The following is a 13,347-nucleotide window of genomic DNA, read 5'->3' on the forward strand; positions in this document are numbered from 1 at the left end:
TTGGTTGATAGCAATTCTGGCCCAGACCAACCCTCTGTTTGGCCCTCAGCTGAAGAATGAAACTATATGGTACTTACTTTACTTCTGGGAGTAAAGGAGCCAGGTGAGTCTAGTCCAAGTTTTCAGTAACCATTCATTCATTCATAAATAAGTTCATGTATTAGTTTATGAATGAGGATACAAGTAACCTGACTCTAGCAGATGTGCGTTAGACTGGAACCACTCTCGATTTCCAAGGGGGGTTATCGACAGCCGCAGACCAAAATAACTCTGGACTGAATTGTAAAGACCTACAACCAATCAGAGCAACTCAATGTGTGATGCTGCCCTCTTGGTTGTTTCCTCAATGGCTCTCCCATAGGGTGCTCCTCTGTTACGTAATCATACGTCAGATAAACAGTTGTGATTGGCCTGACCTGGGCCAGTGCTGCTGAAAAGGGGGGGGGGGTATATTCTATAGCACCTGTATAGCACCAGTAGCATATTGAAGAGCAAATAAAACACTAACTTGAACATTCGTCTGGTTCCAAGGCTAGTTGTGGTACTAGTTAATTTTTTAATTCATGAATTAGATCATCCATATAGTGGTTAATTAGGGCATTCATTCATTCATTCATAAATCTTTTATGCGTTCATTAATTGATCAAAAAAATAATTAGCCCATTTATGAATTAACATTCAACTAATCATTACTTTAATTTTCCTTTTTGTTTGCTTGCACCTTATATAATTATTTAACATTCAGTGTTTAAGTGTGTAAAATAGATCCATGAGCAAAAATATAACAAATTGAATATTAACTGTTATCTCTCTCTCTCTTTCTTCTTCTTCTTCCTGTATGTATCTATCGATCCGTCCCCAGGGCTACCAGGTATTAAATACCCGGAACTATCTGTCGTCATTCCGGTCTTGGTGTTCCAGATGAAGCCCCTCCCCCTCATCCTCAACAAATCACCGCTCGGTACTGACATCACTGTTACCGTCATTCCCCTCACACTTCCCCTGAAGGTCCTCACAACGTTGTTGTGAATATTGCAGGAACGTCCCTAGTGTAGTGTTGGATGTGACCAGCCAAGGTTGTGTATAGGATGTTATTTTGTGATGGTTTTACATAAGGTCCATTGTGTGTTGCTTAGCCTCTCATGGTGGCCGTGTTCAGCGTAAATATTTTGAAACGTATAGTCTGTTATTTTTTTGCAGTTATTTTGTTTACATTTGTGCGAGCATGTGGCTATCATCAGGGAACACTTTTTTTTATTTAACTTTTAGTATTTATTCAGGCGCTCACATGAGCTTGAGATGTTCATGCAGTCTGACTTACAGGATGTGAAGTGTGTGTGTATGCGTGTGTATGTTGGTTCGTATGCATGTCTTTGTGTGTGTGTAGGTAATATATTACTAAACGGGTATGTGTGTGTTTATGAGGTGCATGGGAAGCGTTTATCTGGTAAATGTTTGGACCCAAGCCGTCAGAATCTCGCGGAGCCGGCATTTCTCTTTCACCCCCATCCACGTCATGTTATTATTGGTCCCTGTTGCCATGGAGATCCTACTGACCCCCCCAGCTACTTGTCCCCACCCCTAAACCCAATGTGTGCGGCCCAAAGTAAAATTAGGAAATCACTTTTGACCCAAACTTGGCTATAGCTGTGATGACAGGATAGAGATGCGATTGATAATAACAAATTAAAAAAAGTACCAATGACAGTCAGGATTTGGGTCCAAATAAGGTCTGCAGATATTTAATACGACAGGGAACACACAGGAGGAGATTTTCCTGCTTTAGAAGGCCTCTATGTCGGTTACACCAGTGACTGGGACCATCCATCAGACCATCCCCAACCTGGAGTCTGTAAATGGTCAAATAAATCCACCAGATGCACTCGGCATAAGTGCATTTGGTGGATACAATAGCCTAATGCCTCTGTATCGTGCCAGGGATAAATTTCCTCTAGCAACCGGTACGCTATATTTAGCTTAATGCTTGGTAGCTGACTCTGTGTTAGCTAGCACCCTCCATATCCCAGGATTGTTATGCATGTTAAATCCCTTGAACGTAGGCAGCCATGGAGTTTCAAGTCCCCCAACATCTGCCCACGAGCATCACAGCCCCTCCACCCCCCACCCACACACACTCCCACCACCACCACTACTTACCACCCACCTGTTCCTCTCTAAAACCACCTTTGCTTCAGCCAAAAATAATCTTAAAATCAATATATACAGCTACTTCTTAGAAAGACCAAATTGTGTTCTATCTTTTCCGTTAATTTCTGTTGGCCCGTAGTTGTGTTGGTGACATTTTGTCCCAGAGGGATTGCCCGCGCCTCCCCTACCCTTCTCCTCTGTTCTCCTCCGACCATGGAGTGACCATGACAAGATATCTCCCCCCCCCCCCCCCCACCCCATCAGTGCAGTGGTTAACACAAGGACAGGAAATACTGTACCGCTACTACGCCACATTCGGGTGGGGTAAAGATTAGTTTGTCCAAAGCAGAAAAATCTTGCGCCTTGTGTTTAGAAATGAAAAACCTGCCTTTATATCTTGGACGGTTTTAGTGTGTATGAATGTCTTGTGTTTAGATGACAACTGGAGCGCTGTCGATCCTTTCGAAATTAAGTCCTGGACTCATAAAGGTGTTTGTAATTTTGTTGTGGTCACCATGGTAACAGAAAATCATAAGCCTAAATGTGTGTCGAGTTGAGAAGAAATTACCTTGTGCAAAATCGATGTGGTGCGTGACGTCAAGTGGCATTGTCAGATAACGTGTGGAAATAAAAACATGATACATCCGGCTTTGTCAATGCTCTCTTTGTTGTCATTGATTTGTTCCTTTCTAAGCAGACTGATAAACAATAAAGCCTTGTGCTTCTATACACAAAACACATCTCTGAATAGTGTCAGATGTGTGTGTGTGTGTGTGTGTGTGTGTGTGTGTGTGTGTGTGTGTGTGTGTGTGTGTGTGTGTGTGTGTGTGTGTGTGTGTGTGTGTGTGTGTGTGTGTGTGTGTGTGGTTGTAGATAATATATGATCTTGAGATCACAAGTACAGACCATGCCTTCAACAGTGCACTTTAGTTATTTCATTGATAAGCAAGATGTTGTAAGCAGGTAGGGAGAGGAGAAGTTTGACTAGGAGCGGTAGGTGTACGTCTCGCTGTCTGGTGTTCCATGATGTAATCCCGCTTCTGGACCTGGAGAATCAGATAGTCCGGAGGAGATGGGGAGGTGAAGGGTTGGGGGGATTAAATACATGTGGGTACTAGGTAGGTAAGTGGCGTAACACAACAGCGTGTTTTCCATAATCTACATAAATCGCTGTTGCAAAAACAGGTACCATTGTGGTTGTTTAAGCCAAGACTTCTATGAAGGAAAATAAAAGTTTAGAACACTTTATGATCAATTTCTAGATCAAAACATGATGGCTGAAGTATAGAATCTAGAGCACAGAGAGTGGAGAACTAGAGAGAGGAACCTGCATGACATGGCAGAGGGGACAAAAAGGTTAGTAGGCCAGTAACACACAATACAGAGAGAGAAACAATGTTGACTGAGAGGGAGGGAGGGAGGGGGAGAACGAGAGAGAGAGTGTGTGCACGCGCGTGCGTGCGTGCGTGCGTGCGTGTGTGATAGGTGTCCGGTCAGATCAGTCACTCACATCAAAAGAGATTAATGAATACATGAATCGAAGATTGAAAACATTACTTGATTAATTAACCCCTTAATCGAAATGAATGAACACAGTAATACAGTGAATCAACACAGCAATAGATGAGTGAAGACAGTCAAATATGGATGACCACATTAATAGATGAATGAACACAAAGATATATTCACGAACGTGTTAACAAAGATGAGGACACATTAGGTGATTCAGGAGAAAGCTAAACAAAAAAAAAATATTTTTAAGATGCTGTTTAATAATATTGAGTTAAAGATATCAGTTAATGGGAATTCTGGAAGGAGTGGACATTAAAAGTTTGCCATTGTGTGCTCCTACCCAATGTGAGGAAACTTTGTTTGAGCCAGTTGTGTTCAGAATTAGGATTATAGCTCTGAATCACTAATTATTATTTTTAATTGTCAATTAAAATGTGGACTGTACTAAAATCATTCTTTGAGGTTTCATTGTTTCTATTGATGTTTATAATGACACATGCTTTTTTCTGAACAACTACAATCTTTAACCAATATTTACTAACCCTAACCTAAAATCTCTATGTGCTTCACCATCCGTAATAGGCCTATCAACGTTTTTGAGGTACGGATCAAAAATGAATTAATTGAATCAGTAAATGTAGTAAAATATTTGGGCATCATCCTGGATAATAATTTAAAAATTGTTACGCAGATTAATGTTGCAAAGAAGGTCAAACTAAATCTAAACTGTTTCCGTTTCATAAGAAGGGACTTGCCATGTCAAACGGCCAAATTATTTATGCACGCTATGATTTTTTCTCATTTGTCATACTGTATCACATCATGGTCACAAGCTTCTTCTACTGCATTAAAACCTATCTTTTCAATATACAAACAGACAATAAAAGTCATGGACCGGAAACCCATGAGATGGCATCATTGTGGCATTCTAAAAAAACACAACCTTTTCACCTTTGATAACTTTATTAATTTTAGTAATCTTAAATTGTTTTTCTAATGTGTAAATAATCATGTGTCACCACTGTTGTCTGAATTGGCCATCAGACGTCAGAGCTCTAGTCGGGCAAATACACGAGCCTCCATCAATGGTGATTGTCTTGTTCCCATGTACAAGACATCTTTTGGTCAGTCTGTTTTCCCTGCAAAGGGGGCAAAACTATGGAACCTCTTGCCCACAAGTTTAAAACTAGAGACTAACAGCAACACTTTTAACAGAGAACTTAAACAACGGCTCAAATAAAATCAACAGTGCTCACACAAATAATTTACAACTGGTTAATTGTCTGAGCATGCTGCCTTTGCTTATGTATATTATAGGGTTAGTATTTCATCTTGTTTCTGTTTTGTTTATTTTATTTTATTATTATTTGTTTGTTTGTTTGTTTTTAAAAAAAATCCTCCTGTGGACAGGTGTTGAAAACTAGCATTTATTCTAATACACTGAAAACAATGCATCTGGTTTCGTCCAATGATATTGTCGTGTCCATGTTAAATAAAAATCTACTTACTTACTACTAAAAAGTTTTTTAAACCTTAAAATGCCTGAAGTGAATAAACCAGTAAATAAGATATCTGCGTCAACCTCGTTGCCTCATTAAAATAGTGTGTTTCAGTGCAGACAACATGGCCTACAATTCTGGTCCGGTCTAAGAAATTATACGGCAGTCAAGCATCTTCATAATCAGGACACACTTCAATCACATCATTTTTCTATACACATTTTTTAAAAACGCTAGTAAGCTACACTCAACTGCTTCGACTAAAACCTGCACTCTGTTCTTTTTTGCATTTGCAGAATGAAGAGACTGGAGATTGTACCTATAGTTAACAGTTAATACAGGTACTGATGCTTCACACGCGTGTGCATGTCATATACAATAATAATATTATTATAATTACTATAATAATTATTATGTTATAATATGAATAGGCTTACTCATCATTATAATAGTAATTGTACTTTTTTTCCTATATAGCGCATATTAGACCTACTTAATTACACAAACAAAACTTAAAGTCACATTAAGTCGTTTTAAGCAGACATTTCGAGTTGACTATGCTGTACATTTATCGGAGTTCACCGAGTTCACTACTTCGCTCTTTATGTTGTCCTTAAATCAGGGTCACGTGGACCCGCCCATGTGACGCCATATCCGCTTCCACTAGAATTACAACAAGCGCTGCTCGTGAACTCATATGCCCTCACCCGAACAGATCTGCACTACTTTCTTTTTCCACGCCTGATACAGTTTTACCGTTTTATCAACAGGTCAGTGCCTCTCATTATTTCTTTCTCTTCTAGTGGCGTTCCACGCCCTCACGTGTCGACACCAGAGACGCGCAACTACAACTTCTTCAGACAACACACACGCACTAAAAATACCAACAATATTTACTGGCGGCTCCCCGCCCTCTCTCCCTATCTCTCTCCCTCAGTGAATAATATTGAAGATACCAGGCAGGGCCATCAGTTACCAAAGAGAGGTTATTCTTTTGAATGTTTAGTAGGATGTCTCCAAATCTAAAACTTTTTGCCTTGAATGATTGGAAGCTAGCATAAAACATGTTAACAGTTACCCCGCAGTCGTCGGGTTTGTTTTATCCAGGACATAACGAAACTAAAACACGTGTTAGTCTTGTTTTTGCCCTTTTTCCCATGTAGCTGATGGAAGGCTTGACATAAGGCTGTTGCAAAGCGAACTTCCTCCATGGAGTAAAGTATGTGCCACTTGGCAGTGCGCTACCCCTGCTACTACCTCTGTGTATAACAGCATCTGGACTGGCCGAGGCGGACATTTTACACTTGACCAGTGGAGCCAGAGAGAGCCTGCATGGAGGATTTTCCCAGGACGACGACCTCGGCTTTTCCATGATATCGTATAGCTTAAGCTGTTCGCTCACTCAGCGACTCACTGCATTCTCCACTTCGTTCGTCGCACTGACAACTGAATCCAACTTTTTTCTTACTGTTTACGCACCGGAGCAAACGCAACGATCGGCAGCTGGACGTCAGATCTCCATCTCTAACGTGTGGAGTTGCTTTTAGGACTGCGCAGTAGCAGCACCTGTGGGTACAAAGGGGACAAAGCTTACCCCATGGCGTCTCCCTCCCAAGTGTTGTGCTTGTTTTAATCCGTGGGAAGCGGTGTATCTGCGGCTGCCCAGTGTGTTCTGTGAGTGGTGGGAGACGCTACCAAACCTTGCTCTCTGGCGGTGTGCGGTATTAACTATTAATATTGGACATCCGGTGGCAGCGCCAGCTGCGCCCCTAATTTTTTTTAGTCTTCGCATCGGAGCTCTGGGATTGTTTGAACCTGATACCACGGATCGCGGGAGTACATGGTATGGATGCAATTAAACATTTGTGCTAACATTTGGGCAATGTTTTGAGGGGTCGGGCGAACCCCTGTCGTGCCTATTCTCGCCCGCGTGTGCCATGCGGGTCGCGCGGCCATGGTACCGTTTCTCTCTCCGGTTGTTTAGATCAGGCGGTCCGCTGTACAGCTGTGAACACAGGACCGCTTTTAACCTCGTAGTTGTCTATTTATTTATTTTAAAAACAAAAAAACAAATATTAGGACAGTTTAGGGACGACTTTTGGACATGACTAGGATTGGAACGTAAATTTGCGATTGAAAAGCTTGTTACTTTGTCTGCCAGCTGCAAGGACACGGAGAGGACAGTGTGTAGCCTATTCCTTTCTTCCAGATCAGCCAATATGTGCAAACGCGGCGCCAGATGCACTCTGGTTTTTAGACGGAATGGGGTATCATACAAAACGATGCTTCGTGCAACCTCTATAAGATCTTAATTCCGCAAATTGGCTTCACCGACAGCCCACCACCCACCCCTCCACCCTCCAGCCCCCCTTCGGTCGGTTAGCCACGCGCGACCACTCCACGCTGCTCCACTCTTTGCGTGCTGCCAACCGAGTCTATTATGGTCGTCCGATTGACGGATTTCCAGGTCTGGACATCTGATTGTTTTTGTCGAATTGTTTTTCTAAAAATGTTACTTCTGTAGTTTAGTAGCAGTGGACCGTATATTTTCAAAGGTCCTAACGTTTATGTCCTGGCCCTGCTGCAAGCATCCCTTCAAAGGTTGTTTCCAAATAAGCATCAATACTCCAGTGTGTTTCTTACGACGTGTTTCTAACGAATTGTTTAAAGGCTGGGCCGGGTCTGTTGTCACTGTTCGGAGCAGGGCTTCTGGTATAGTAGGCTCGTCCTATAGAACCACTATAGAGAGCTTTAGGGTGAGGAGGTTGGAAGACTCTTTTGTTCAGCTCAAACAATGCCCGTTTCTATTTCCCCACTCTGTCTGCTATTTAAACACGCAGAGGCAGCGGACAGTTTGTACCCTAACTAACCCCTGAACAAATGTGAGTTCCTGTGCTGGGTTTTTGGTTTGCTGTATGAATGTCTTCTACTCAGTGCATGACACATTTCTGTCTATTTATGTATACAAGTTGGTTTACTTTACACAGTGCACAGCAATATCCACAAATACTTGTGTACCATACCCACAGGACATACTTCAGGGTTGTTTGCATGCTATTGACTGGTCTCAACCAAACAGCTGTGTGACATGCACTCCCCAGAAGGACCACTGTTTACAGTGGCTTCAGCTAGGCATATGGGGAGGTTACAAGGAGCTAATGACCCTGAGTTCTATAGAAACTTTGGCCTTCATGTGAGACATGTGACGTCGGTTTTGTCCGAGGTTATGTCACATCAACTCCACACACAACAGCTCCCTTGTAAAAGCGTATGATGCTCTGCAAGCGTCTCCATAGGTCTCTTCATGTGCAAATCCACACTGAGTGTCGTTGTATCTCCTTGTCATGTTAAAGTGTATGAATATTGTTCAGATTCATAAAGGAACTAAACAAAACAACTGAATGTCAAAGCGTTGCCATGTTCTGTTTTATTCTGGCTATGTCTAGAAATGAGTCAATATTGTGGGGTGGGTTCTGAAGACGACAGTGTCTGGGTCCCAGGGGGAATGCATCGCAGATGGTAAAGCAAAGTAGAACCAGGAAGCTTTTGTTTCCACGCCACGCCCCTCTGAAATAGCCTTCTGTGGTGTTGCTCGCCACGGTTTCTAACTCGAGGCCAACAGGCCGGTGTGAATGTTTACATCACGCTACGGTCGCCAAAGGGGCCTTTACAGCGGCGACAACACACCAAGTAGTCACTGGTGAATGTTTACGTCTGCATGGCAGCGGGCATTGTTTTGTGCCATGGCCCCGCATGCCTAGACTCTGCCCTCCCTCTCCAGCTCTCACTTCCTCATTCCTATTGGCCAGCGCGTGGTCACACACACCCGGATAAACATGTCACTGCATTGTTCTCCCAAACGACCAGACCGTCCGCGTGTTCACTCTTTTGGCCTCCTCTACTTCTCGTGGGTCTGGTCTGAGCGCCCTGGTGATCCTCTGCTTGCATTGGGTTTCATCAGCAGCACCGTAACACGAAGGCTTGCAGTTTATTTACGCTAGTCTCTTATCTGCCCCGCCTCTCTTCTTCTCCCGCTGTCCTTTCTCTCAACTCTGGTTTACCCCTTTTCTGCACTTTCTCCTCCGCTCGTCTCTCTTAACAATCGCCCTTCCCTTTTCTTTAATAACGCAGACAGACGGATGAACAGACAATGGCTTCCTGCGTCTATGAGCAGATTGTGGGCAATAATTAACTTTAGGCTGTCTGCTAAAAGACAGAATTAGGGTAAAATCTTATCATGTGTGTTTACCTGTTAACTAATGTCATGAAACACATGACAAGAGTGCTTTATTTAGCATAATACACACAATAACGTGCAAGAGACACCTTTTGTATCGCGTTTCACTGAAGTCACAATTGTTTGACCTCATCCTCCTCCCTCCTCCTCACAAGCTGTCCACTCTCCTACTCTTCCTCATCTTTCGTTGCCTCAAGTCGCTTTGGATAAAAGCGTCTGGTAAATTCCCTCAATGTAAATCTCTCTCTTCTTCGACTCTATCCTCCCCCTCATGATCCTCTCTCCATTGCTCCTCCTTCTCTGTTTTCCTTTTATTCCTAGTCTGTTTTACATAGTTTTGAATGATGACTATATGCTCTGTAAGGTGACCTTGGGTGTCTTGAAAGGCGCCTCTAAATTAAATGTATTATTATTATTAAAGGGAGCTGACTGGTAGGCCATGGGCAGAGGGAGTTGAACACCCTCACACTGCTGCACTACGATTGGCTGAGACCCCCCTGACCGGCTTACTACATCCTCCTTCCACCGTACGTACCACACACACACACTGTCTAGCCAGTTTGATGTTTTGTTGCTTTTGAAGTGAATAATAAATTACAAATGCTTCTTTCCTCCAGCAGAAAGTCGCACAGCGTTGGCTCTGTGAACCTACCCTGACACACCCCACCTCCTCGCCCCTGGCATGCCTCAGGTACGACACTTTATTCTAAAGAGGTCAACACATGACAAGCGGCTGAGGACGCGTTAGGAATACAGCCAGCCGGCATACGGCAGTGCAAAGCTTTAACTCACAAAACCATGGAAAGGTGTGTTTTTAGAAATGAACTGAAGAAAGCCATTGCCGAATAGAGTCTGTTGTTTTAAAGACTTCAAACCAAGCTGTATCCGTTTGGAGTCGTCGGCCGGGGTGAAAGTTTCAATGTTTAACTTTGAGTGTCAAGGTGGCGAATCAACGCAAACACACAGACAGAGACTTATAATTATAGGCTGGTTTTATGGGTAATTAGGTCACAGCTTCTGTGACCCAAGCTGAATTATGCGTGTGTGTCTCCTCTACCCAGCCGGGCATGAATGGGCTGGAGCCGGCGTTTGGTGAGGCCTACAGCAACCACCGGGGCCTGCTGAGCCCCTACCCCCCCGCCATGTCTCCACAGGGGGGCCGGACGGAGTACAACCAGGTGGGTCATGCTGAGGTGTTAACCGTTCAACTGTTCCACCTCTGCATGACGGCTTAATAGTATCCATTGTAATTGATTTTTATCCATGAGAAAATTAATTAAAATTAGGGTTTTGGGCAACAGATGATTAAAAAAAATATGATATTTTAGGGAATATGTTGTCAATTTGGTAAATGTGCCAATTCCTGTCATATGTCCCGATTGGTACTATTCTGCATGTTGTGACTATCCCTCCCCTTTATCCAGAGCGTGCTGCTGATGCTGGGCTCCCCGGCGATGCCACGGAAGCGGCCCTTTGAGTTGCTAAGCGACCTCGTGGACGACGGGGGATTCGGCGAGGACCTGCACCCGGAGCACTGGGACGTGTCGGAACTGGACGAGATGGCCCGCTACGCCAAACCAGGCCTGGGGGTGGACGGGGGTCCGGCCGGCACGGAGGAGGAGGCGGTGCTCCTGGGCCGCTGGGGGCGGAGTTCGGAGGAGGAGGAGGAGAGGAGGAGGAAGAGGATCGCCGGGGAGAACCACGCCACTGAGACGCACGGCGCTGGGGATCATTGGGGCGGAGGGGGTGGATGCGCTGCGGAGAGGAAGCTGTGCCCTGGAGGAGGAAGGGAGGCGGAGGAGAGGGTTTCTAACGTGGAGGTGTACCAGGTGGAGCAGCAGCAGCAGCAGCAGCAGCAGCAGCAAGAAGAAGAACAACATCAAGAGGAGGAAGGAAGAAGGGGAGGAGGAGGGGGGACAGAGGAGCAGGAGGTTACTGCGTCTTTGGGAGCTCCAGGACTGGAGCTCTGCAGCGAGGAGCACAACTACTCCCTGACCCAGGGAGAAGAGCTGGCGGCTGGGCTTGAGGACGATGCCCAGGTCCCACCCTACCAGACCCCGCTCAGATCCCCACAACAACACCAGCAGGAGGAGGTGGGGCAGGACATGAGTCAACCCAGACTGGAAGAAGAGGAGGAGGAGGAGGAGGAGGAGAAGGAGGAGCAGCAGCAGCAGGAAGAAGATTATGAGGAAGACGAAGAGGAGGAGGAGGAGGAGGAGGAGGAAGGGGCGGAGGAAACAGCTGTGGAGGCGGAGGATTCCAGCTCTTCTGAGTCAGAGTGTGGTGAGTAGGATTTATATCGGCCTTGGCTACCAGACATGGAACATCTGCTGGTTTTTAACTTCAGACGATGGCTGCCCTTATCCTCCCTTATAAGTATGAGCATTAGGTTAGCAAGTAAAGTTTTTTTCCCATGTCAATTAATCCAGCGATACTCATTTTCGATTCATCATTTTAATAAATTGGCTATACTTTTATATTATTGGCAAGTATCGATGCCAAGTTTGCAGATCTCAAAGTCTTAAATTGGCATGCTTTGTGTGATGCACAGCCAAGAGCAGCTAAATAATTCATGCTGTTGTGCTCTGAGAACAACAGATCTATAAGATCAGCGTTATGTACGTGGATGTTTGTGAAATTCTCTAGCAACGAGAATGCTCTGGTAGCATGAATTGAAGTAATGAGGGCACCATGCTACAACAGAGAATGGGTCGTCTCTATACGGGCTACCAGTTCACACGCTGAACTTCACAGAGAATGTTTCATCAGATGTTTCGAGACAAGCATCCCCGAGGCACTGATATACATTCGATGTGAACCGCACGGCATATAATTAGACTAGGCCTGGAGAATGTTCTCCCCATATGGTTCATGTAGGCCCTGCACACGGTCTGTATTATTGGACTTTTGTGGTGGCATCTGCCTGACTTAAGACAGTAGTAGGCCTTCTAGGGTGACATGGGTGTATCTTGGAGGGAGATGTATGGTGACATATCACTGCCAAAAATGGCAAGCAAAAATGACTACTAACACATCAAATATTACTGCGAGTTCCTTTACTGCACTCGCACACAGTATTTCTCTGATTGAAAATGTTTCTACGTTGTGTGGTAGTTACCTGTTTAGCACTAAGAGGTCGGTGCCAAATCTGGCCATTGTATCCTTGAATTTGATTGGTTACATTGACGCCTCTTGACGTCTCCGAACATGCTTTAGAGAACAATAAAGCACAGCCTTACACCTCAGACAGCTTGCAGTTATCAAAACGTATAACTATGCATGTCATGAATAAATGCAGGATCATCAGGTGCAGTGAACCATAGCCAGCCTTGAACATTAGCAGAACTTGAGTATATAGAATATCATCAGACCAGGAAATATAAATGTTAAAAAAAGGCTGATAATATTGCCTCGCAGTAGCTACTGTTAGAGTTATTTAGTGTAACAACAATCGTCTAATGACGTCTAATATATCAGCGCTATCGCTGTATTTGTAAATCTGTATTCAAGTGTATGTACAAGTTATTCGTTACGAGTAGCCAACAATGTTATGGGATGCAATGCCATGGCTGGTTCACCCCAACATATTCCCAAAAGATGGTCACCACGCATGCAGAAAAAAATATCCCAGTGAGCAGGAAAAGGCCTTGCGAGCATGAGTTGTACGCAGTCGCGCACGTGATTTTTATTTTTTTTTCTTGAGATATCTGGCAGTGATATGCCGTCATAGAGATGGAGTTTGTCAGTCGTTCTAGGATAAGATGGATGGTGTTAGTTGCTAAAGAGTGGGTGGTGTTAAAGGAAAAATACGTACACACAGCACTTTGACATTGTTTTAATAACATATAGATTTACCATTCCTTTAAGGGTTTATACTCGTTACCAATATACTTTCACTATCGCCTCTTAACATCAGGGTGGACCATTCTGTTAATGGATTATGCATTAATA

At 44.1% G+C, this 13,347-nt stretch overlaps 1 protein-coding gene and 1 long non-coding RNA gene across 3 annotated transcripts in view; one reads left to right on the forward strand and one right to left on the reverse strand.

Annotated features, from left to right (window-relative positions):
- On the reverse strand, positions 1-9,808 carry LOC132454245 (uncharacterized). Its single transcript, XR_009524896.1, has 2 exons — positions 6,754-9,808; positions 1-3,194 (listed from the first exon to the last, which is right to left on the reverse strand). It is a non-coding gene; the product is annotated as an uncharacterized LOC132454245 (long non-coding RNA).
- Positions 5,741-13,347, forward strand: part of LOC132454242 (CREB3 regulatory factor-like) — a 26,384-nt gene continuing 18,777 nt past the window's right edge. Inside the window, exons 1-5 of one of the 2 annotated variants that reach the window (XM_060047479.1) lie at positions 5,741-5,929; positions 9,818-9,923; positions 10,014-10,087; positions 10,458-10,574; positions 10,821-11,679. In XM_060047479.1, coding sequence (XP_059903462.1) covers positions 10,079-10,087; positions 10,458-10,574; positions 10,821-11,679 — 985 coding nt within the window. In that variant the 5' untranslated portion in view covers positions 5,741-5,929; positions 9,818-9,923; positions 10,014-10,078. The remainder of the gene's footprint in view (positions 5,930-9,817; positions 9,924-10,013; positions 10,088-10,457; positions 10,575-10,820; positions 11,680-13,347) is intronic. The other variant, XM_060047478.1, reaches the window with a different exon arrangement.

Source organism: Gadus macrocephalus, chromosome 3, assembly GCF_031168955.1.
Source record: "Gadus macrocephalus chromosome 3, ASM3116895v1".
Lineage (NCBI taxonomy): Eukaryota > Metazoa > Chordata > Actinopteri > Gadiformes > Gadidae > Gadus > Gadus macrocephalus.